The sequence below is a fragment of the Macrotis lagotis genome, chromosome 7, assembly GCF_037893015.1.
Source record: "Macrotis lagotis isolate mMagLag1 chromosome 7, bilby.v1.9.chrom.fasta, whole genome shotgun sequence".
NCBI classification, from domain to species: Eukaryota; Metazoa; Chordata; class Mammalia; order Peramelemorphia; family Peramelidae; genus Macrotis; species Macrotis lagotis.
In genome coordinates, this window is record NC_133664.1 from 106,995,848 (window position 1) to 107,023,101 (window position 27,254).

At 35.3% G+C, this 27,254-nt stretch overlaps 1 protein-coding gene across 1 annotated transcript in view; it reads right to left on the reverse strand.

Moving 5' to 3' along the window:
• AGK (acylglycerol kinase) overlaps window positions 1-27,254 on the reverse strand; it is a 97,176-nt gene that overhangs the window by 33,878 nt on the left and 36,044 nt on the right. Inside the window, exons 4-8 of the mRNA XM_074193543.1 lie at window positions 24,894-24,973; window positions 13,877-13,952; window positions 11,759-11,851; window positions 3,469-3,501; window positions 1,614-1,708 (exon numbers count right to left, since the gene is read on the reverse strand). Of these exons, the coding sequence (XP_074049644.1) occupies window positions 1,614-1,708; window positions 3,469-3,501; window positions 11,759-11,851; window positions 13,877-13,952; window positions 24,894-24,973 (377 nt within the window). The remainder of the gene's footprint in view (window positions 1-1,613; window positions 1,709-3,468; window positions 3,502-11,758; window positions 11,852-13,876; window positions 13,953-24,893; window positions 24,974-27,254) is intronic.

Sequence of the window (27,254 nt, forward strand, 5' to 3'; positions counted from 1 at the left end):
TCAACTGATCAATACTGAAAGGAAGAAAAGAGAAGCTCTCAAAAGCAATCAAGACCCAAACCACAAAAAGCTTATGCCAGGTAAATAAAACTCATCATTTCAATATTTTTCATCTGTCTGAAAATCTTAGCTGAAAAGAAAAAGTACAGCTAATTTAACTGATCTTTTGCATCAATCCCTGGTTTCAGGGTGGCTGGAGAGAAGCGGAAGGCTACCTGTTTTATTAAGGGCCAAATCTCTAGGAGAGTTGGATGTGATTTGAGTTTGTTTACCTGCCAAATATCTGAGGTACTGTATGGCTGAAAGCACTTACAGGGTAGAATGCTTAAATACAATGAGAAGCAATAAATAGCTTAGTACTTTGCAACCATTAAAATAAACTAAAGAGTCTGAAAAATAGAAAGCAGCTCTGAAATTAAACACAGATGCACTATAGCACCATTTTAGGTTTACAAAACATTTTTTTTTGAGGGGCTAGAAGAGAAAACAGAAGAGAAACAGAGGAACCTCTTGACTTTGACTCTAATTCTCTTTATTTGATGAAAAATTATTTAAAAAATTATGTTTGTGATTAACATATATTAGGGCAGAAATGCATTTGTCTCTATTGAACATACCAAGCTGGCCTATTGAAGTTAACTCTAAAAGGGAACATTAAGTTGTAAATTCATTTGTTGATAGGGTTATACTAATGAGACCAAAGAATAAGGTTTGATTTAAGTAATGGCTACTCTCAATGTGCCTGAGTCAAATCTTAATCACAAGAGTACACTATTTTTGACAATGGTACCTAGAAAGATAAATCATTATTGTTGCCACTAAAAACAAAGCAAAGCAAATAATGTCAATTCCAAGTTCTGATGAGGCACCAGAAGCATCACCACCATACACTGCTTGACAGGTCATTTACTCAAGCATTCAGTCCTATCTCTGGCTTTAAGAACTCCCTCTACCACAATATCCCCTTTCTTGATAATTATGAACCCAAAAGCCTACCAGGATATTTGCAACTATTTTAATTAACATCTATCTCCTTCCCTGTGAATTAAAACTTTTAGTTTTCCTTATAATTTCTATTGTCTTTTTGGTTTCTACTTTACCAATTTCTCTAATTTTAAGTATATCCTCTTTTTTACTTATTTTGCATTTATTGTTGACTTTTTTTAGACTAGTTTTTTTTAATTTTTATAAATGAACTTTTTAAAATAGCCAGATTTTTGTAGGTAACTTTTTCTCTTTGTCCAAAGAAATGTTTAAAGTATTAAATAATTCACAGAAATCAAGTTCTCCATGCTGTGTATACAAATTAAAGAACCTGTGTGTGCCCTCCAACTGGCAATATATTGACTAATTTTAAGTGAATATTGTTTATTAATATTTTTCTTTTTTACTTAAAAATGTATGTTTCAGGGGATCTAATTTCTCCTGAGAAATGCCTTAGTGATAAACCCAGAATCATCATATCATTTTCTTTTACATAATTATTGTTTCTATATCTTTGATGTATGATTACAAGTCAACAACACTTTGACACAAGTTACATCATACAGGTAGAATTTTCCTTCTATTCCCTCACATTCATTAATGTTAAAATTCCCACATTTACAACCTACTGGACTTTGTTTCCACTTTCAGGAAATAGTGTATGGCTCAAACTGCAGGTTTGTCCCAGTGGGATAAATCCTATGGGAATCTTGCTGAAGGTAACCTGGAGAGGTGAGAAGAAAAAAGAAAGGAAAGATTGGGTAAAAAATTAGGTTAAGACAAGACCATAGCTGTGTTAGGTATGATAGGACAATCTCCATTTTTGGAACAGCACTCAAGTGTCACTACCAGGAAATCAATGAATAATGTCTTAGAATTTGGCAGAAAAACTCTGTAAAACCCACTAGTGCCAACAAATTAGAAAAGAGTTTTGTGAAATGAATAGGGCCATGATCATATATACTGATGTAAATAAACTAACAAGAAACAGAGGGATAGAATCCATCAGGTATCACCTCCTCCCAATTTGCAAATGTTGAATAGAAAATTCAAACACTCAGATTTGATTAAAATTAAATCAGATTTAATTTTTTATTTAATAAATATTTTACATTTAAATTATTATTTTATTTAAAATATTTAATTATCAAGATAGACTTGCTTTATCATTCAAAACAGAATAAAATATGACAGAGGGAGGCAGTAGCATAATGAAAAGCATACTGAATTTAGATTTAGAGGAGTTGGCTTCAAATTCCTTTACAAGGTGATACTATGCAGGTCACTTTTATTTACTGGAGTTTCAACTTCATTGTCTGCAAAATGAAGGGTTGTACTATACAGAGGTACAGTTCTGCCCTCTATGATCCATAACTGTCCTATTTGGATAAAATTTTTTTTTTAAAAATCATTTTTCCTCTTCTGTCATGAAGAGTCCAATGTTATAAACCAGTCACAATGACAATATGCTACAGCAAGATGATTTCAAGTAATAAATTTACACAACTCTGCAGCCTGCACTACTGTACTCTGATATATTAAAACAATATGCATTCCTCATGAATTGTCTTTGGGTCAAAAACTCTAGACCAAGGAAATCCAGAGGATCTAATGTGTGTGACTCAGTTCAATTAAACCTACAAAAAAAATTAAGCTGGTTTTTCATAAGACAGAAAATACCATTTTAGAAATATATTATATAACCAGAAGGTACGTTCCAGAAAGTTGCACTAACAGCCTAGTTAAGTAATTAACAAACAATCGACCTTCCCATTACTCCTAGTAATCAGTTTATCACTGGTCCAGTTAAATGCTAAAGAATGCTGCTTATTGGATGTGTACTCTAACAGGGTTGAAAAAAACTATACAGACCAAATTTATATATTAGGAAGGGAGTGTTACTAACAACAAAAGGCCATCTCCCTTAATCCATTTATTTCCCTTTCAATTTGGACTTCAAGTTTCATAAGGAAGATTCTCCCTGGGCTGTCTAGGAACCCAGGCTGATAAATTTCATGACACTTTTTGCACTTCTATTTTTCACCCCTACCACACCACTTAGAAAGGGTTTTAATTTTCTTCAGGAAGATAAAAACAAATCTTCAGGTTCCTCTGGTTTTGTAATTGATGTGATTAGAAATGGGAAAGGAAGGTGGCTAGGGCACCAAAATACATCAAATACCATGGAAATGATGGACACAGAAATATCCCGAAGATTGTTTTGGTAGAAAAGATTCTCTGCTGGAGGGGAAGAAAGTTTATGAGGTAAGGCAAAAATGGGTACAAGCTAGCCCTAGATAGTTAATGAAGATGCCTTGTTATAGAGGACTCAATACTTCCCGGGTACTTTTCCTCCCCGAAATCAAGGAAGTATATTCAAGGAAGCTCTTTCAATAAACTGGATAGAAGACAGAGGGAAAGGAAATAATAAGAAAGGAAGGAGTAGAATTCAAAATTCAGAGCCTATTAGTTCTAAAGGCTTACCTCATCTACTCTTCGAAGAAGTCCTGTAACAACCTACAAAGAAATGTAAGAGATTTTAAGTTTTGTTTTCCATTCATTTCATTTATTTTTGATATTTTTTTTTCCAACTTATATATCATGAAAATCTTTCAACATTCACCCACCTGCATATTCATAAGTTACACTTTTCTTCACCACTCTCCCTTGCCCCATCCCTCTAAACCCCACCCTGGAGTGAACAGTCTAGTAAAAGTTGTACATGTACACCCATGTTTAGCATACCCATATATTATTGTATATGAGGAATTAGGATCAAAGGAAAAGAAATAAAAATTATGGGAAAGGCAGGAAAAACATAAGAGAAGTTTTTAAAACTTAAATAGTATCCATCAAATTCTGTGCTTTTTTGTTGTTGTTGCTTTTTCCCTTCTGGATGCAGATGGCATTGTCTGTAACAGCTTTCTCAGGTTTGTCCTAGCTCTTTGAACTGCTGAGAGGAGCTGAATCATCAGAGTTGATCAATTCACAATGCTGTTGTTAGCATGCTCAATATTCTCTTGGTTCTGCTCCCTTCACTCAGCCTCAATTTATGTAATCTTTTCCATTTTTCTCTAAATTTGATCATTCATTGTTTCTTTCAGAACAAAAGTACCCCATAGCATTGGTATATGGCAAGTTGTTCAGTCATTCCAAATTGATGGGCATCTTAAGTTCCAATTCTTTGCCACTACAAAAAGGATTGCTTATGAATATTTTGGAACATGTGGGACTTTTTCCATTTTTTATTATTTCTTTTGGATATGTCTATTATTGATATTGCTAGATCAAAGGGGATGATCAGTTTCAGTGCTCTTTGGGCATATTTCCATATTGCTCTCCAGAATGGCTGGATTAGTTCACAACTCCGTAACAGTACATCAATGTTCCAATCTTCCCATACCCTCTCTATCTTAGATCATTTTCTCATCTTAGCCAATCTGATAGGTGAGAGGTAGTATCATAGTTTTCATTTGCAATTTTCTAATCAATAATGATTTGAAGTTTGTTTTTCATAAGATTATATACAGCTTTAATTTCTTCATTTGATAACTGCCTGTTCATACCCTTTGGCCATTTATTAACTGGGGAATGACTTGTAACCTCAGAAATTTGATACAATTTTCTATATATTTTACAAATGAGACCTTTATCAGAACCCCTAGTTGGGAAATTATTTACCAGCTTTATTTTCCTTCAGACTGGGCTACATTGGTTTTATTAGTGCAAAATCTTTTTTAATTTAATATAGTTAAAATCATTCATTTTGCAATTTACATTATTCTCTATTTCTTGTTTGATCATAATTTTGCCCTTTCCCACAGATCCATGAGATCTTTGGAATCACCCTTTATATCTAAATCCTGTACCTATTTTGACCTTATTTTGGTTTAGGGTGTGAGATAAGGATCTATGCCTAGTTTTTGTTTTACTGTTTTCCAGTTTTCCCCAGCAGTTTTTGTCAAATAACAGATTAATATAGTCATTTACAGTACCTTTTGTACCTATTCTAATCCCCCTGGTCTACTGCTCTAATACTTAACCAGTAAGAAACAGTTTTGATAACTGCCGCTTGATAGTATAGAATTAAATCTGGTACAACTAGGCAATCTTCCTTGGCATTTTTTTCATAAATTCACTTGACATTCTTGACTTTTGTTGTTCCAGATGAGTTTTGTTACTAATTTTTCTAGCTTTCTAAAATAGATTTTTGGTAGTTTGATGGGTCTGGCATTGAATAAGTAATTTAATTTGGGTAGAACTGTAATTTTTATTATATTAGTTCAGTCTAGTCGAGTATTGATGTTTTCCAATTGTTTAGATCTAACTTTTTTTGTGTGAAAAGTATTTTGTAATTGTGCTCAAATAGTTTCCGGATTTATATTGGGAGGTAGATTTCCAAGTATTTTATGTTGTCTACAGTTACTTTAAATGAAAGTTCACTTTCTACCTCTTGCCCATGGCCCTTGTGTTGTTCATATAAAGAAATGTTGATGATTTATATGAGTTTATTTCATGTTCTGCTACTTTTCTGGCATTAATTGTTTCAAGTAGTTTTTTAGTTGATTTTCTAAGGTTCTCTAAGTAAACCAAGACTTCATCTACAAAGAGTGAAAGTTTTCCTTCCTTACTGCCAATATCAATTGCTAATGCTAACACTTCTAATACCATATTGCATAATGGTGATAATGGACATTCTTGTTTCACCACTGATTTTATTGGAAATATTCCAAATTTATCCCCATTACATATGTTTTTGATAATTTTAGATAAGACTTTATTATTTTAAGGAAAACTCCATTTATTCTGATATTCCCCTTTTTTAAAAATAGGAATGAATAGTTTTTTGAAAAAGGGTTTTTCATCAACTATTAAGGTAGTCATATTTCTGTTGTTTTGTTACTGATATTATGTTGAGTGTTTTCCTAATATTGAACCCATTCCTGTCTATCTCGTATAAATCCTATCTAATCATGGTATATTATCTAAGTAATAATTTGCTGTAATCTGTTTGCTAAAATTTTATTTAAGATTTTTGCATCAATATTCATTAGGGACATTGGTCTATAATTTTGTCTGTTTTGGCTCTTCCTAAATTGGTATCACAAAACAAATCTGGCAAAATAACCTCATATTTTCAAAAATAATTTGTGTAGAATTGGAATTAATTGTTCCTTAAATATCTGTAAATTCATCTGGATCTGGAGATTTTTTCCCTCAGGGAGCTTATTGATGGTTGCTTCAACTTCTTTTTTCTGAAATAGGATTATTTCAGTATTTTATTTCCTATTCTGTTAATCTGGGTATATTTTTGTAAATATTCACGCAGGCTGTCAAATTTATTGGCTGTCATTTCACTCAGGCTGTCAAATTTATTGGCACACAGCTCCAAATTATCTTTTTAATTTTCTTCTCATTGGTAGTTAGTTTACCCTTTTCATTTTTGATACTGATAATTTGATATTCTTCTTCCTCTTCTTTTTTTGCAAGGAATAGGGTTAAATGACTTGCCCAAGGTCACACAGCTAGGTTATTATTAAATGTCTGAGGCTGGATTTGAACTCAGGTTCTCCTGACTCCAGGGTTGGTGTCCTATCCGCTGTGCCACCTAGCTATCCCCTCTTTCTCTTTTTTTTCTTTTAAAAAGATTAATCAAAGATTCATTTATTATACTGGCTTTTCATAAAACCAACTCATTTATTTATCAGGTCAATGATTTTCTTGCTTTCAACTTTATTAATTTTTCCTTGGATTTTTAGAATTTATTTTTTAATTTAATTTTAACTTTTTCTATTTTAGTTGCATGCCCAATTCACATTGATCTCCTCCTTCGATATTTTATTCAAATAAGCATTTAGAGATATAAAATTTCCCCTAAAAACTGCTTTGGCTGCATTCCATAAGTTTTGGTGTGATGTCTCATTGTCAATTTTTTGAATGAAATGGTTTCTATGATTTATTGTTTGAAAAGATAAAGGGTTAAGGGAACAAAACATTGGTGAGGAGGAATAAGTGGAAAGGAAAGAGAAAAGTATAAACCAGGAAAGATAGCATGGAGGGAAATACAGAAGTCTATAATATTCTTTAAAAGTAGGTTATTTAGTTGCCAATTAATTTTTGGTTTATCTTTAAATGGTCCTTTATTACATATACTTATTATTGCATTATGATTTGAAAAACATGTATTATATTATTATTTCTGCCTTTCTGCATTTGATTATAAGGTTTTTTTATGCCCCAGAACATGGTCAATTTTGGTATAGTTTTCATGTACTACAGAGAAAAAGGTATATTCCTTTCTATCCCCACTGAGTTTTCTCCAGAGGTCTATCATATCTAAGTTTTCTAAGATTTTATTCTTAGAATTCTTATTTTACTCTTGTTTTATTATTCTTTCTTAACTTCTTGTTTTGTTTATTTTGTGATTAGATTTATCTAACTCTGAGAGGAAGAGGTTAAGATCCCTCACTATTAAAGTTTTCTATCTATGTCTCCTTGTAATTTGTTCAACTTCTCTATAAATTTGGATACTCCATCACTTGGTGTATATATATTTAATGATGACATACCTTCATTGCTTATGGTGCCTTTTAAGAAGATGTAGCTTCCTGATCTCTTTTAATGAGATTTATTTTTGTTGAGATCAAGATTGCTACCCTTGATTTTTTTTACTTCCACTGAAGCATAATATATTTTGCTCACTCTTTTACTTTTACAGTGCATGCATCTCTCTGCTTCAAATATGTTTCTTGTAAGTAACAAATCATAGACTTCTGGTTTCTAATCCATTCTGCTATCTGTTTCCATTTTATGGGTTAGTTAATCCCATTCACATTTACAGTTAAAGACTACTAATTCTTTATTTCCCTCCATGCTATCTTTCCTGGTTTATACTTTTCTCTTTCCTTTCCACTTATTCCTCCTCACCAATGTTTTGCTCCCTTAATATCTTTTCTTTTAAATTTTTCTTTTAAATTTGCCTTCCCTTTTATCAGTTCCTTCTTCCCCTTTCTTTCCCTGTCCTTCCCTACTTCCCTAAAAATCTATGGGATAGATTTTTAAATTCAGTTGAGAATGTATGTTATTTCCTTTCTGGTTCCAATCTTTTGAGTATGGTTTACTCAGTGTTCACACCCTCCTTTCTTTCCCTCTACTTTAAATGGTCTTTGTGACTCTTCACCTGATGTTATTTATTCAATAATGCCTAGTCTTCTAGTTTAATCCTTTTCTTTATGTCTCTATTGTTTCATTCCTGTCTTATGCCTATAACCCCTTTGTCAAAATATACTACTTTTGGCTGACCTGGTAAAAAGTACCACTCTCAAAGTTTGATTGCTTGATTGAGAAGCAGCACAGCATCATAGTCACAAAGTACACTCCCCTCTTTTGTCCCAACAGAAATACACTTCTCTTCTCAAGTCATAAATCACATTAAATTATAATTGATTCACACCTCGCCCTCTTTTCAAGTACCTTCCATGGACACACCATCCTTAAGAGACAAAGCATCATACAAAGTCAAATTATTACATGAATTGTTTGCACTTTCTCCCCCATCCCCTCTTCCCTCAGGCATACTTTCTCCAACTGAAGCCAAGCACCAAGCAAAGCAAAATCGCTTCATAAACTTTTCATGTCCAGTTTCTCTAAGTACATTCTCTCCCTCCTCTTTACAGTATTCCAATCATAGTCCTAATAACCACCCCCAACCAAAGTATTGGGTACACTTATCTCTATCCCTTTAGCTTTCTAACCACAGTACCAAAACCCTTGTTTACTAAAGTATGTATTAAGACAAGATCACTTCCTAATCTATTTATATCCAATACTTTTAAGTATAGTCCCAACCTCTGACCCAAGTATACTACAACCACCTTAATTAAGGTATCTAGGAAAGTAAGGTCACTTTGAGATTTAAGTATGTACAGAGACTCTAAATACTCTCCCTCCCACTGTCTCTATAGCAATTAACACCTTCATAATCAATATTGATTCATGTCTCATTTATACCCATATCCTCTAAATACAATTCCTTCAAGTATTTTCAGTCCTTTAACTATCCTAAGAAAAATAGCATTCTCAAGAGTGTTATCTTTTCTTGTAGGGGTGTGTATACATATACATATGTAAATATGTACACACACACACACACACACACACACACACACACATACATAGTTTACTGTTCTTGACCAAAATGTCCCCCCCTTTCCTTTTTATGCATCTCTTGAGTCTTGTCTTTTAAGATCAAATTTTCTGTTCAGTTTGTCTTTTATCAGAAAATTGTGGAAGTCCTCTATTTCATTTTAAGTCCATCTTTTTCCCCTGATAGAATATGCTGAATTTTACAGGGTAGTAAATTCTTGGTTGTAATCTAAGGTCTTTTGTCCTCTGAAATATCATATTCCAGGCCTTCCAATTATTTTTTTTTTAGGTTTTTTTGCAAGGCAAATGGGGTTAAGTGGCTTGCCCAAGGCCACACAGCTAAGTAATTATTAAGTGTCTGAGACTGGATTTGAACCCAGGTACTCCTGACTCCAGGGCTAGTACTTTATCCACTACACCACCTAGCCACCCCTTTCCGATTCTTTAATGATGAAGTCGATAAGCCCTGTGTAATACTGATAGTACTTTCCTTGTATTTACATTGATTCTTTTTGACTGCTTGCAGTAATTTTTCCTTTAGTTGAGAATTCTTGCGTGGCTTTTCATTTCTTTTTTCCATTTTTCTTTGGTTTTAAAAATCATTTTAAGTCCTTCCAAGAGACTTTGACACTTCCAATGTAAGTAATATGTCATTGTTTTCTTCTTCTGAGATGGTATTTTTATCATTGCTATCTGAATAGTAGCTTTCTATGGTTAGACCATTTTTTGCCCAATTTGATAGTTGAGTTTTGTTCCTGGGGTTTAGGGAGTATAATCTTGAGCTTTTTGTGTTGGGGACTAAGGTCTGGTCCCTGGTTTATTATTTGTTGTCTATGCAGACCAGGCCTTGCCTATATAGTGCTTTGATTCCAACCCAAGCATCTGCTCCCCCAGTGTTCCTGGGCTCAGACACTGTCTGGAATTGGGACCCTCACTGCTGGGACTACTCTCTAGCTGCCTGGACCTGGACTGGAAGACTCTCACTGGTTTTCCTATTTTCCCACCTAGTGGAGCTTTATTTCCACTTTTCCACTAGAGACAGAACTTAAATGGAGATCATCCACAATATCAAGAGCTGAGAACTTGTTTTTTCTTTTTTTTTGGGGGGGGTGGTGGCATCTATAGCTTTAATGTCTGTGTGGAGGCTTCATTTACAGTGCAGGGAAAAGCTCCAGGAGCATACTAACTGCTATCTTGGCTCTGCCTTAGTGATGGTCCTTCAGACTACAGTCAGGTCTAGGCCTGGAAGTTGTAGTCTGTAAGCCCTTCTCTGAGCAACTCAATGCAGGTCCATTTCAGGTCTACTGCTGAGCCCCTTGGCAGAGGACAGGGCACCTATCTTTTCTGAAGTCACTTACTTTGTGGCCACTCAAGGTTGGGAAGCCAGGTGACCAGAAGACAGACACTGTCCAGGAGGAAGCCATTCTCTACAGCCAGAGTGATCTGGAGAGTCTGCTTCTCCTAACCTGAAACAGAACTGTGGAGGCCCCATTTTCACTTCCTTTGCCTTCCAGATCAAGATTCTGCCCTTGCTGACAGAGTCTAAAGATCCTTTTGACCCTCAGGGCAGTACCTTTTTACTGGAGATAAAGATACTGGAGGTACCTTTTTATGAAGGATTAGCACCTTTGGAACCTCAGGCAAATCCCTTTGGGCTTGAGCCCCCAGCTAGGAAGTAGGAGAGCCTCCAAGTACTGGCTAGAGAGATGAGATTCTCCCAGCTCTCACACAGCTCTCTCTGCTCCTTTTGGGCCATGCCTGTGGTCTTCAGTGACATAGAACAGGGCAAGTTCCTGAGTGTCCTGAGGCCCCTGAGCCCCTAGGACCTCTGCTGCCTAAAATCTGCCTGGTCAGTAATGGGCTCTGCCAAAGACGGGGCATGCTCTTAAGGCTTGTGAAGGTCCCACTGGAAGTTTACAGTGGCAGGAAAGTTGCCACAAGCATAATTCATCTGAGTCAGGAAGGTAGATCTCTCAGGAGAGTTTGTGCTATAAAGACAAAATGCACCATCAACAAAACAGGCTAAAAAAATTTCTAAAATTGCTCACAGAATTTCTAATGCTTGTATTAGAAATAGAATAGATAGAATTCTAACTGTTACAGTCTTCTTGTTTTGTGATCTGTGAGGAAAATGAACCAAATTATATCAGATAAAACCTTGAAATAAGGTACTGATGTTTATTGGGCAGCAGAGTGAAAGAGCTTAAGTAAGGACTTCATTTTTATTTCTTTAATAACCTTATGATAGTTAATTAAAGATGTTTGAATTTGCTGCAGAGAAAGGGTAAACTTTCCAATGAAAAAGGCTCACTGCCTTTTTGGAACCAAATATAATATCAAAACAAAGTAGAAACCTATTTGAAAAGAAAATTAATGCTGGCAAAAATAGATAAATAAATAGGAAAATATGTCCTTGGGATGAAGGTTTTAGAGAACATAGTAGGCAAAGATTACTGCAGAAATTTTACCTCTACAAACATTTCAGGAACTTGTAACTCCCTCAAAAATTAGAGCTTAGAAAGAAATCATTTTTCTGGAATGCAACCATCGCTCAGTGACAACACACTAAAATGTGGTGTCCATTTCCATCATCTTCAATAACCCTTCATATAGCAAAAAAAAGTCCTACCTCCTGCAGAGTTCCATCTCCTCCTGCAACAATGATCATGTCTGTGTTTTCCATTAATTCTAGCAGCTTCTTGGCTTGTCCTTCATAATCTGTCTAAAATGGAAATAAACTCCTGGTTCAATTGATTAATCCAAGGACCACAAATGTCCAATTTTTTAAATCTTGGACTTTTAAATTAAGACAGTCATCCTTCAAAAATAAAGTAACTGATACCTTACAGACATCTAATATGCTAACAAAATAATAATTGGGCCAATGCCTGCAAAGGGCCAGAGAGATTTCTAGCCTCATTTTTATATGCAAAGAAAATGAGGGCTAGAGAAATTATATGTCTTATCTAAAAGTGTACGGTCAGGACCAGGAGCATGTGAGGAAACCACATACAAATGCTCATTTCGTCCCTATACTTACTCAATGCTTTTCTTTTTAAAGCAGTGTGGAAACTAACTGCATAGGTGTGGGAATACTATTACTCCACAGGTATGTGGAATAATGACAAAAGAATATTTTCCTTCAAAGGACAGTAAAGGTATTTCTATGTTATGTAGGAAGGGAACAACATTTATACCTAGCTATCTATAAAGATAGTACATAAAATCCTAAACATGTACAGAAAGTATTTGTATCTGCTTAGAGCTAAGTATTAACCCATAGAGACTACTCAAAAAAAATGAAATGTACTTATCTTTGTGACAGAACAATACTTTAAAAATCACCACTGAACTAAAAGAAATGAAAACTGCATCCAATTGAGACTATATGGGAAATATTTATATGAGCAAAACCTAGCCATACACTAGTTGCAACAAATTTAGGAGAAACAATACTTCAGAATGACTCTGGGATCCAGCTTTTTACTCAAGGGTTGAAACTGGTAGCACATTTGACCACAGAAAGAAGTTACAATTTAAGTCTGGGGAACTAGTATTTAAAATACATAGGAGCAGAATTCTTGCTTTAGGAATTCTGAGCAAGAAACTGATAAAGACAGAGTTTAGAATAAAACTAGGAATATGATCTTATAAAAAATTAGCAAGACAGAATTCCTTACATATGTATATTGATCTCTAAAGTGGCTCAGCACCAATATGTAACAAATACTTCAGAGTCTGGTTTACAGTATGTTTATAGGAGTCTCCCTCTTTGTTTTTCCCTCTTCCTCTTAATTAAATTGCTGAGAACCTCAAAGGATCATCATTTAGGGTTCCTGCTAAAGAAAAAAAGGGAAAGTCTCTCTGAGGGCTAAGGTTATAGAGTCAGGTACTGAAATAACTCTCTGGTCTTAAGAATTTTATACTTTTTGGGGAAAAGAAATTCTCATAAGTTTTACCAGCTCTTGTCAAAGAAGCAATAATTTCAGAATATAATGCCAAAGACATACTAGGAGTTTTTTTTGACCTTTGTTTTTTAGCATGCCTGAGAAGGAGAAATCATCTCTCACTCTCTCTCTTCCTGTCTGTTATGTGATTTTGGTTGCATAGGACCAAAAGAACTTGTGTACAGATTGCTGGGTTGTTATAGTTCATCTCTGAGGAGTGTGGAAAAACTACCAAAGGATGAAAGATGGTCACGCTGATATATTTTTAGGAGAAAGAAGGGTGATTCCTTAAATTCAATTCAACAAGCATTTATTAAGTGCCTACTGTATGCCAGCTTCTGTGCTTAAGACACAGAAAGAGGCAAAAGACAGTCCTGACCTCTATGTTAGGGTGCCACCAGATTAGATCCCAATCGTGGAGAATGTGCCCCTCTACTTGTCCTGCTGCCCTGACTGGGGTTGCCACAGAAGTGGCTCTCTCCAGACTGGTCCCAGTGGCAGTTCAACAATTTTCTTACACTTCTCACTGCCTCTGGAAGGGCACCAGTGTACACCCTGTGGTTCCATCTTACTTCCTGTCCTGGCTTCTACTTCCCTGTCTGTGCTGTCTTTCCATGTTGGAGGGCATGGACAAGTCTCATCCTACTGTTTTGTAGCACTGGAGTTCAGCCCAGTTTTTGGCACATAGCAGATAACTATTAAAGGCTTTACTCATTCCTTCACTAAGAGCTTCAGAGGCACAGGGTAGATTGTTCTATGGGTCAATTTTGTGCAAAGCTATGTGCATGAGTTGGTCTCACCTTGACTACAGTCACATCCATGCCAGATAAGTGTAAAATTGGGGCAGCATTCTTTTCAAAAAGATTTCTGGCTTTTCTGTAGATAAAGAAAAAAGCAAAAAAAAAAATTGAACAAATCTTTCAAAGGGAGACCTAAAAACCTATAACATTTCCTACAGGGAAGATTATGAAATAATACTATGAATCTTTAAACCCTTTGTTCTGTCCGCTGAATTACAAGAAGTCCAAAACTCAGAAAATTTACTAAATAAATCATTCTTTGACCCAGAGATCCCACAACTAGCATTTGCCCTCAAGAAGTTAATGCAGAAAAGTCTCAAATATGCTAAAATATTTAAGGCAACGCTTTTTTGCAGTAACAAGAAACTGGAAACCAGTGAGTGCCCACCAATTGGGAAATATAAATTGTGATATATGAATGCAATTAAATATTACTATGCTATGGAAATAACAAGTATAAAAGATTCAGAGACACAAAGATATAGCAATACCAAGAAAAGAATATAAACAAGGAATTCAACAACATAAATAAAAATACTAAAATTTATCAATTTTTAGATCCAGAGAACTCAGGACTCAACCCTATTTTCCAGTAGAAAAAAAGGAGACAACAGAATGTTGTACATGTGCTTTGTCCATCTATTTTTCTGTTTTTAAGGAAGATGTGATTTAAGGAAATAATTGTTAGATTAAAAAATACATCAAACCATTTAGCTAGCTAGCTTCTAACAATGAGATACATACATACACACACACACACACATATATATATTTTAGGTTTTTTCAAGGCAATGGGGTTAAGTGGTTTGCCCAAGGCCACACAGCTAGGTAATTATTAAGTGTCTGAGACCAGATTTGAACCCAGGTACTCCTGACTCCAGGACCAGTGCTTTATCCACTGTGCCACCTAGCCGTCCCTAACAATGAGATACTAATAAAATAGAAAAACAGATCATCATCACCACTGAAACAACAGGATAGGTACTAGGTCTTTCCCAAATAGAATTAAGTTTTCTAGATAAAAAAATATGGAACACTGAAGTGAAACCACTCTGATTAGTGGTCCTTGAACTCAACATTCCAATTCTTACTCTGAGAATTCAGACAAGCACTGATCTCAGCTCCAGTTTCCAGAAGTCTTAATCTTGTCTCTAACCTTAATTTGCCAGCTACCACTTTGGAGAAGCTTTGAGTGACCACATCACTTGTTAATGTTCTAGGAAACTCCATGCATTTACTTATCTGAACACACATTATATCTCTCATGGAATGGAAGCATATTAAAAGCAAAAAGTCTTTTGTTTTGTCAAGTCCTTTCAGCACAATACTATGTACACATAAGACCTTCAATAAATGTCTGCTGAATGGCTTTAAAACATATTCAAGACCCAAGAAGCAGACAAACGACTTGTACTAAAGAAAATGGTATGACTACTAGGCAAAAGTTTCAAATTGTATAATTACATATGGAATACACTACCAGAAATCATCTAAATTCTTATACTAATAACTGAAGCAGATGAGAGACTCAAGGGCATTGAAGAGCAAAATCTAGCATTACTTGTAATGGAAAAAATACTGGAAGCTTCTCCATTAAGAGGGTAAAATAATGATGTCCACTATCACTACTACTATATGACATAATGCCAGAAATGCTGAATTCCTGCCAGTGAATATAGGAATGAGTCTGGTTAGTTTAGAAAGGAATCTGAAATTATACAACAGATGTTACAAAACTGTTCATGTTTTTTGACATAAATGATTCTACTACTATCTATACACCTAGAAAATCATTAGTAGAAAGAAAATGTCCTATGTATACAAAAACCAATCACAACAGTCCTCCTTTAATTATTTTGTATGGAAAAAATATTTTGAAATTATGAGCATTAGACAAAAAAAGAGCATTTCCACATATACACTAAAACACAAAGAATTATATGAATCACCACTTCCTTAAAAAAGTATAATAAATTTTACATGCCACATTCAAAACAGTCTTGATTGTACTTTATTCTGAATTTCCTTGTCTCTTCTGTGCATTTTCAAAATATTATAATGATCCTCTTCTTTTTCTAAGCATCTCTACTGCATCCCCACACCCCCATTAGAAATGGTAAGAAATTTTTAAAAGGGTTTTTTTTGTATCAAATAAGGCTAGTCAAGCAAAATGAATTCGAACAGTGGCAATATCCCAAAATGTCTCTACTCCTTTTGTCTATCGGCTCTCTGACAGGACAGATGGGGACACATTTTATCAGAGGCCCTTCGGGGTCAGTCATCCAGCACTTATTAAGCACCTACCATGTACCAGGAACCATTCAGCAGGGGTTACAATGAGAGACAAAAAGCCATCCCTGCCCTTGAGGAGCTCAAGTCATTCATGCTCATTTTTTGTTAAAATATTCCTATCTTTAAAAAAAAATGGTTGTTACTCAGCTGGATCCACTCCATATCAGCTCAGTCCACTCCACTTCAGCTCACACTCTCCAGGATTCTGAGACTTTTTTTTTTGTCATTTTTCAGTGCAATAATATTCCATTTCATTCAGTTGACAATATTTTTCCAGCCATTTCTCAAATGTCTAAGAGGCCTTCTAAGACACTCCAGTTTGAACTGATGCCTTTTCCTCCCTCTAACATATCTGGATCAGGAAGGTTATTTTGATTGTGGTTATTCCCTTTCCAATATCATCCTCCCTTCGACCTCCTCATTTCTCCCTTTTGCTTCCCTCACTGTGATGAAAAATATCAGATTATTCCCCCTTTCTACACCAGTATTATTTTTCCTTTTACCCCTCTATTCTCTTTCTTTTGTTCAAACTCTCTCAAATGGAATCACTCCACTCCCTGGTTGCCGGGGTTTTTTTTTTTTTTTAATTTAACACCCTTTGAAACCATGAAGTGACACTTGTTTCTTTTCCTCTTCAATTTAACTCTTTAGGTTTGTCTGAAGTGTATATATTTTAAAATTTCCCCTCAGTTCTGGTCTTTTCATCTAAAAGACTTTTATTCCCATTCCTAATTCCATTCCCTAAAGTTTGCTATTTCATTCCCCTCCATGGTATTATATTCAACTTTGTCACGTAAGTTATTCTTGGTTGTAAACCTCTTATTGTAAACACCTTTTGGAATATGACATTCCAAGATAGCTGGTTTTTAGTGAAATCATGATAATAATAGCTACTGCTTATATATTACCTACAATGAGCTAGGAAGTATGCTAAGGGCTTTTAACAATTATCTCATTTGATCCTCTCAATAAGAGATTGTTACAATTATTATCCCCACTTTACAGATAGTGACTCAGATAGTAGTTAAGGGCCTTGACCAATATCACAATTAGCAAGCATTTAAGTTTGAATTTGAACTCAAGTCTTCTTGGCTCCAGGTTCAGTACCCTATCCACTGTACCACCGTGTTGCCAGGTCTTGTGTTACCACAAGTTATCATAACTATAGTTCTTTTAACCTGAATTGCTTCAATCTAGAAGCTTACAGTACTTCTTTAACTTTTCATTTAGGGATTCCTTTCAGAAATTATCAGTAGTAGACTATCTTTTTTTTTGTAAGGCAAACAGGGTTAAGCAGCTTGCCCAAGGCCACACAGCTAGGTAATTACTAAGTGTCTGAGACCAGATTTGAACCCAGGTACTCCTGACTCCAGGGCCGGTGCTTTATCCACTGCACCACCTAGCTGCCCCTAGTAGTAGACTATCTTTATAAGGACAGTTTTCATTTACAACTTCTATAGATACTGATTTTTTTTTTTTTGCAGTGCAGTGGGCAAGTGCAAGTGACTTGCCCAAGGTCACACAGCTAGGTAATTATTATGTGTTTGAGACTGGTTTTGGACTCAGACCTTCTGACTCCAGGGTTGGTGTTCTATCCATGGCACCACCTAGTTGCCCCCAATACTGAGTATTCTTTTTTTTCCTGAGTATTCTTTAAAAAAAAAAAAGTCATGGTTTTCAGAGATTCCAAATGATTCTTAAAATCTCTTTCCTTGATTCTCTCCTTTTTGAGGTCAGCTATCTTTTTTTATTACAGATATTTTACAATCTTCCATATTTTCAATTATTTGATTTTGTTCTAATATTTCTTGTTACAAACATTCACTAATTTCCTTTCAATCTCTCTTCTAGTTTTCAGAAGTCCATTTCTTTTTCTTTCTAAATCTTTGAGAACTTGCATTTCTTCTTTTTAAATCTTGTTTCATGTCTTTTAGGTATTGATATAATATTTAAGGAAATTCCAATTTAATCTCTGAGTCTCCTTGCAATTGTACTTTTTTTTGTGGTATCTCTAAATTTATTTTGCAATAGTTTTTGATACTATTCATTGCTTTCTTTGATTTCTTCATCTCTTCAGCTTCAATTTCTGAATGGATCCATTTCTATTCTATGCTGCATTTTTGACAGAGGTATCTTGCTTGATCTCATCCTAGATCCTCTGGGTTCTTGTGCTCTCCTCCACTTCCCAAGATAAGGCAAAATGGAACTTGAGAATCAAGAGTGCTAGATTTCCAGAGTCTAGGTTATTCAAGACTGAGTTTTTGCCCACTGCCATTCCCTAGGGGTTCTAAGGTCTCTATTCTAATACTTTCTCAGGGAAATCCTCCTGCTACCTCCAAACACAGAATTACGCAAGCTACACTTGTACGTCTAAGGCTATGCTGAGAGGATACTTTGTATAGGTAATGACTTTGCCGATGGGTCCTTTTTCCTATCATCTGAGTTTCTAGTTGACCTTTTGGGGCAGTTCTAAAATGGAAAAAATCATTTACAGTAGTTTCTCACTAGATTTCTTGATCATTATTTAGGCTAGAACAAATTTCAATATTTTGCTAGAGGAGGTACAAGAGAGTTGGGTAGTCTGTCTCCTTTTAGGTAACTAGCTTGACAGGCCTAAACTTCTCTAACAAATAGCAAGATGCATAGTTTTGTTTTTTAGGGAATATACTGTTTTTCTTTATTTTGTTGTAATAAAAGACAAAAACTCAAAAATAAATTACCATTTTTTTTTAGTGTAATGAATCTTGTGAAAAATGTCATGGCAATAGAAAACTTCTTTCTTCTGTATCTTGCAATTTGTATCAGATCATCATCCATTTCTTCATCTTTCCAGGGAATCAATTATTTGGTACTTTTTTCTTTGTGTATTTGCACACAATACACATACACATATGTCTTTCACATATAAAATATATATGTATACACACATATGTAAATGTGTTAATTCATGACACTTAAAACACACCCTACATAATATCGTCCTGATAAAAATATTTCCTCAATAACAGCAGTAGTATCATAACCAAGCTTTTCTATAATATAATACAATTCTACTGCAATAACATTTGTTTAACTATAACACCATACTTCTCATGGAATTTACTCTCCCCAATAACAGTGACCCATTAAATCATATTTCTCTAAAACTAGCTAAAACACTAGACCAAATAGACCTGTACAATGCTATTTTGTTGTTTGTTCTATTAGCTGCTTCTTTAGACTAGACATATTTTTCAAATATTTTATTTCAGTTTTAGGATAAACAGACTATTCTTTCCAATTGATTTTTTTAAACAATTGCTATGGCGATAAAATACAAAACATGAAGAACTTATTCTGTGACTGATACTGTGCTAGGTACTAGATAATACACAAAAATGAAGATAGTCCTCAAGGAGTTTATATTCCACTTGTATATACAAGAAGGGTCAAAACGAATAAAAAAAAATAATGCCCCTGAATTTGAATACTGTGTGCAGTTTCGAAATACAATTAGATTTTAGGTAAGTTGTCATTGAGATAAGTTGGAAAGAGAATACATTTTATTTACTTTTATATCTTCTTCTTTACCTAGCACAGTGAGACACACACGTACACACATATGCATATACATTTCAAAATTATGTATAAAATTATGTACAAAATTATGAATAAAATCAGTCATCTTGATTTTATCAGCAAATTGAAGGTAAATCATGCTTGGAGTGCCATATCTGTATCCTTGCTTTCTTAAAGAAACAGCTCTCATACATTTTATATATTTAATACTGGACATTATCCTGAATCCAGGCATTCAATAAGCCTTGAATCTATCATCTAGGTCATATCTTTACAGTTTGCTTAGAGGCAATATGACATAGTGGACTCTGCTTTAGACGTGGATTCAAAAATACCAGAGTTCAAATACTGTCTCCGACACTCAGTATCTGATCAAATTACTTAATTACTTTTGGCCTAAATTTCTTCATCTGTAAAATGAAGAGATTAGACTTGATCTCTAGGATCCCTAACAGCTATTGATTACCATATCAATACATTTTCCAAAAAGACAATCAATTTTCATAGTAACAATATATGAGTACAAGTCAGATGCTAAAGAGGCCATGACTAACTTTCTGTTATAATGGTTTTGTATATCTGCCTCCCTCTGATCCTGGCCACTTGGATCAAAGTATCCAGATCTGACTGGAAAAAAACTAAGAAACTCAGTTCTTTTGACTTCTCCCTATGATTTTAATTATCTTTTTAAGTTCTAATTTTTCTCTTGTTAACTGTGGCTATTCAAAATTCTTCTCTAGCACCTCATCAGGGTGTAATGTGACCTCAGGTTCTCAAAAGTAACAACAATCAAGTATTGGTAAGTCCTGTAATTCCCTCTAAGGCCTCTGATTAATTTAATGTGTATGAAGTCAAGCTAGCTCAATTAAAAAGATTAAGTCTGACCACGGTCTTCTCTACCAACCTGTGGCCCAAGCAGCACTGCTTGGCTGTTCTTTTCTCTCTCTCTCTCTCCCTAGCCCTTCCTATGTCTTGTAAACTTTTTAATAAATTTTTGTTTTATTTCCACTCTTGCTTTCCCCAGTCTGAATAACGATTCCACACAGGCAGAACTAACTTAAGTAGCCAGCAGCTACAGGAGACTCTGCCTAGACTGGGAAATTGGATTGAGCTCCATAGGTGAGAAGCACGACCTTTTTTTAGATTCTAGATTTTTAGAAAAGTAGGAAAATTATTGGACCTCTGACCCTCTTTCTGTGTTTCCATTTTTCTGGAAAATGGAAAAAGGTTGAGTTTTTTTGGGGGAAGACAGCTAAGCTGATCCCATTTGGTGTTTCAAAGTAGCCCTGGTGTGGGCCTGCCTTTTTGAGACTGACTGGAGGAAAGGCAGTTCTGAGGTGGAGTGAGGGTTGTTAAGGAAAGATGTTTGGCATATATCCTAATTGACATGTTTGCCTACCTATAAATTGATGAGAATTAAAATATGGGGAAAAACTTGCTGTGTGCTTGCTCCTTGGAAGAAATTAGATTTGACAAAAGCAAAACACCTGAGCTCCTGGAAATTATCTTTTGGGTAGAACTCTTTTTCTCTCTTATTCTCTACCCTCATCCACCCCCCTGCAGGGGGAGGGGGGAGGGAGAAGGGAAATCTTCCTTTTTTAGAACTTTTAAACTCAAACCTATGTGTCAGATGGAATGCACGCTTCACTGCAAGAAGGATAAGACCCCCCCCCAAAACTTGTTTTAGGAAACAGGGGACCCCCATGCCTTCTTCCTGGTTTGGGGAAGGGGGGGGTTGGGCAATGACCATGTTTTCAAATGCAAGCCCCATTCCCTAAAGACATTAGCTGGGCTGAGAAAGTCCCACCCTTGGGAGGGGGAAGGGAAATGGGTAGACTGATTGGGAAGCCTGGTGGTCAATTAGTTAAGGAAAAAAAAGGGGGAAGACTTTTCTGGGACTAGGAAATTCAGATTTCATCTTTTAATTAAGCCTGTGCTAATAAATAATATCTTTGTAATAGAGTAGCTGGATTTGAACTTTATAAAGTTACTTAAGAATGCATTCAATTTGGGGTGGCTAGGTGGCGTAGTGGATAAAGCACTGGCCTTGGAGTCAGGAGTACCTGGGTTCAAATCCGGTCTCAAACACTTAATAATTACCTAGCTGTGTGGCCTTGGGCAAGCCACTTAACCCCATTTGCCTTGCAAAAACCTTAAAAAAAACTGAAAAAAAATGCATTCAATTTTAACTATTGATTGGCAATTTCAAAAATCTTAATGAATATATAAAAGGTTCCTCAAGACATTCATACTATTGTTAAAGTTATTTTTTTGACTGGTCTTAATTGGTACATTAAAAAAATAATATAAATATATTATATATATAAATATATATTCATATATAAATATATGTATATTATGTGTGAATGTCAATGGAATGTTTTCACATCTACTGGCCTGGAGAGATGAGAAAATGTTTCTATATTCTGAGGTTTCATCTTGGTAAATTTGATAGATTTGAGAGAGAGGGAGAGAGAGCGTGTGTGTTTGTAATTCAGATCTGAAATAGTTAAATGTTACTCCTTTTAGTTTGGGTTTTGAATTTAATTGCTTGAAAGGGTCTAATTTTAAGTAATTATGAAGTGGAGATCTGAGCCTATCCCCTTATACCATTTGAAAGTTTCTAAGTGGCAAAATTTGTGAAACAATCTCAGCTGTGAGCTAAGTTTAAGTTTTGTAACAAGTCTTGTGTTATTAAGAAGGAAAATATAATTGGGATAAATTGTATGTCAATTTGGGAATATTGAATCATATAATTACTGATTTCTTATGAGAAAGAAATACTGTACTAAATTTTGTGATCTGATCTGTTTTGATGTTAAATCAATATTGATAATTGTCAGCAATCTCACAAGGTCTTTTGTTGGTAAAGGAAGAAAGTTTGTAATCCTTGTCTCTTATCTATCCTTACATGTTTATGGAAGGGAATGTATATGTATATGTATTTACCAGTGATATTCTCTCGTAACTTCAAAGAAATATTAAGTGTTTGCTTCTTTTGTAAACATGTAAGCTATTTGAATACTGTAAACCTGGAATTAACACGTGATTGCTTTTAAGGGGTGATAAGGGAAATAATCACAAATTATGACCCCCCCATAAATCTGTGGATTCATGCATAATAATTCATGTAGTTAATTGATTTGAATGCCTCACTGTTTTTACTACTATTTAACTGCACTGGAATCAATAACACATGTTAGAAATTTAAGGTTACCTAAGATGTTCTAATGGTTTTAAAGAATTTTGAAAGTAATCATTTGTATTTTTGAAGATGGCTAGTAGTTAAAAGTTTATGTATAGAAATGTCTAGCTATATATGTAAACTGGGACTAAACTGTGGTTATTTGTTTTAAGGGAAAAGCAGTTATGTAACAGAAGGAAGATAAAACAATGATGATAATTTGAGATTTCTCTGTGGCAATCTCTAGCCAATTGTTATGTGAGAAATATGGGATAGGCAACCTCTTAGCCAGAAGGAGATGTTTACTTACTTAAACATTTTATAAAAAACATGAATTAGTATTGTGTTTTTACATCTCAAAATCTGTTTGTTGCATTTCATTTACAGCACAGTTCTTAGTTTTGACTAACAACTGAATTATGATTTTTTTCCCTGGATCTCTTATATCAAATTACAGCCTGGCACACTCTTGATTTTCCTTAGTGCTCAAGCCACCCAAAACTCTGGTTATAGGTAATTGCTATATTAAAGTATTGATAATTGATCTGCCTGACATCAGATATGTTAAAACAGAAAGACAATATGCCAAAGAAACCATTTAGCCCTATGGGCTTTGATGTTAAATGCTGCAGATGGACCTTTGAAAAAACGACCCTAACCTCAACTGGGGTAGGATTCTCTTAAAATTTCCTCACCTGGCTCATTGAAAAATATTGTCTGCATAAGGGAACATGTCTTCATGTCCTTCTCTGCTCTGTAATAGCAAATTGCCATGATCATTCCAGGTGCAACATAATTAAGTATGAGAGTAAAGCCAGTGATCATGGTAATGCCTATTGGTATATTTTTTTAGCTGCTTTAAAGAGAGCTATTCTTCAACTGGAATTTTTGTTCATTCTAAACATGGCCAAAAGCTAAAATAGAAAATTTTGTTGCAAATTACTTTTTGGACACATGCAGTTTTAAAATGCCTTTTCAGTACATTTGTTTATACTATTTGAGCTTTTGTTTGCAACTTATGTGGTATCCATCAACAAATCTGTGTTATATTGGAACCCATGTTCTTATAAAAGGTATTTTGATACTGGCTTAAGATCATAAAGCATAATTCTTGCCCCTTATAGACCTTCTAGTTTTTTCCTAATTATTGGACTCATGTTAAATAGCCTTCTCTTTTACAATATTTCTAGTTTTTGCTTGTTTAATTTTTTTCCTTGAGTTTTGTTTCTCTGTATAGCTCCAAGACCAGCCTCTGTCTCAATGAAGCCCTCTCTGTAATACATTCATCTCCAAATGGACTCTGAAAAGCCCAGAAGAATCTGGTCCAGAATAATTTTGAGGGGGGGGGGATGATGAAGAGAATTGTGAAAATAACGAAGAAAATTGGGTAGAGATGTAAATTGACTAGAAGTAGAGAATTATGATTGTAATAGAAATAATCTGTAATCTTAAAGGCTGCTCAAATTGGGTGGAGATCCCCATTCTTGATATAGCACTGATCCATTATTTAATGTAAAATTTGTATTCTGAACTCCTTAGGCTTTACCCTCTACCTAATTCCTGGTACAATAAGAGAAAGGGAGTTCATTCACCTTTTGCCCTCTGGTTGAGAAGCAAGAAATAAAAACTTGGGTTTGACCCTGGCTCAGGGCCACAGTCTTCTCTACCAACCTGTGGCCCAGCCTAGCTGTTCTTTAATCTATCTTTCTCTCTCCCTAGTCCTTCCTATGTCTTACAACCTTTTTAATAAATTTTTGTTTTATTTCCAAAAAGAGAAAAAAAAATTAAGACCCAGGGTAGGTTCAGGGTGACTCGTTTTAACTATGATCATGCTGGAAGTTTATCTATGTTGTCCTCAAAGGATCTGACACCAGTGGAGGAATGCTCCATATCTCTGAGGTAGCAAAAATGATTTATATCTTCTCTCTCTCTCTCTCTCTCTCTCTCTCTCTCTCTCTCTCTCATACACACTCTCTCTCTTACCCTTTGCAAGCTGCAGGGTTGAGAAAGACGGTTGCTTTCTTCACTTGTGCATTGGAAGGAATAAGTTGATTTCCAAATACCTAAGAAAGAGAATATAAGTTTTAAAAATAGATTTTTCCCTGTTCTTTGTTTAGCTATTAAATATATTATTTTATATATTTACATATTTTATATGCTTACATATTATATTATATTCTCAATCTACAGGGCATTTAGTCTTACCTGAGTTGAAGTGAATACCTTCATGTTCCCATATTTACAAACCACAAATATTTTCTTTCAGTTTTAGAATAAACAAACTATTCTTTCCAATTGATTTTTTTAAACAATTGCTATGGCTATTAAAGTATTATAAAGGGTTAAAATGAAGCTATGCCTTAATGTCATATGACAATAATTACTCAATCCTGGATACTATCATCTATGAGAGGGAGAATGAAAAAAACCCTCTTACTGTGGGTAAAAAATTGTCTTGGCTGTCACTGTGCATGTAAAGTACTCAAGTTATAAAATCGTTAGGATGGGATTTCTACTAAAGCCTACTGTAGAGGGAGTGAGGGGGCCAATTTGTCAATGATCCATTTCCTTGAGGAAGTAGGGAAGAATAAGCAGGGGCCTATGGACAGCTGGGATCCATTAAGTGGACACCAATGAATATTCAGAAGAGACCTGCTCTCGGGTAGCCCTGTGACCTTGTATGATCAAGAGAGACTTAAAGATAAATTCAATTCAAGGAGAATCAATAGAGTGTCCATCTATGGACCAGGCTCTGAGGAAACAAAGAAAAAAAAAACAGTTCCTGAGCTTATGGAGCTTGTATTCTACCAGGAAGAGAAAAACAACATTCATAAATAAGTAAAAATACAACAAAAATAAAATAAAACTGCTTTGGAAAGAGAGGAAATGCAATAACAAGGGTGAGGGTAAAGGGGGAGGGAGGGAGAGAGGCAGAGGTGGTGTCTTAGGATAGGTGGTCTATAGGAAGCTGTTACACAGGTTTTGTTTGGAAAGAAGTAGGGATTCTTCTGATGAAGGAGAAGAGGAAGAACACTCCAGACAGGATAAGTCTGTTGAAAGGGTGAAAGATGAAATGTCATAGACAAGTTCAATAATATGGCTGGTTTGGCTGAAATGGAGAATGCAAGAGGGAGAGTACAGTGCAATCTGGTCTGGAAAATTATGAAGAGCTTTAAGGGTTGACAGATTCTATTCAAAAAGGAATTCTATTCAAGTTCACTGAGTTAAGATGAATGACATGGTCAGACTAGATAAGAGGAGAAGGTCCTTCAATTCAATTAGAAGAGATATATATAATCCACCTTTATCAGTATTTTGGAAATATGCAAGGTGATTACCCTCATAGTAACCTCACCTGTTCCCTTCATGAGAGACCAGGAGAGATGAAGCTGCAGAAGTGGAACAGGCATGGGGGTGGGGTTGCATAGCAATTAGGAGCTATAGTGAGAAGTCTGAAAACTGAACCTGTTTCTCTATCCTGAGCCCTTTTCATATCATACTCTACCATTGTTATGGAGGTTTTCCCTTTCTATGAGGGCAGGTAGGTGGCAGTGGATAGAGCATTGGCCTTGGAATGAATAGGACAGGAGTTTCGAGTCCTGGCTGATACTTATTGGCTCTGTGATCGTGGGCAAGTTACTGAACCCTGACTGCAGTCGACCTGATTCATATCTGGCCACTAGCCCCAGATGGCTCTGGAGGAGACAGTGAGGCTGGTAATTTAGCACAGCTCGCCCTCACTCAAATCCAATTCATGTGCTTGTCATGCCATCATATCCCTGATGTTGTGGTCTTCTTCAAAAATGAAGGACAAACATTAGAGACCCTTTCTATATTCTCCTCTGTTCTGTGTATCCTTAAGTTGTATGTGACAGGTGTTCTTACAACAAATCTATGTCTTGGCATCTCAGTGACAAAGTGGCCTTGGCAATGTCCCCTAAACCCTAAGTCCTAAAGCCCTTTAAAAGCCATGGGACGCTGCAAGAATCAAATTAAAAGTGGATGATTCTTTTAGTTCAATCTAAATTTGACCACGTTAAGTTTTCATTCCTTGTTCTTACTGTACTTTTTTTTTTTGTAAGGCAAAGGGGGTTAAGCGGCTTGCCCAAGGCCACACAGCTAGGTAATTATTAAGTGTCTGAAACTGGATTTGAACCCAGGTACTCCTGACTCCAAGGCCAGTGCTTTATCCACTACGCCACCCCCCTTACTGTACTTTTCACTAATTTTTCAGTATATTTTTCAATTTTCAAAATATAATTTCAATATTGCTCTTTAACTCTGTAAGAGAAGGTAGCTTCACAGACCCAGACACTGGGAGGAAACAAACCCTCCAGTGTCATT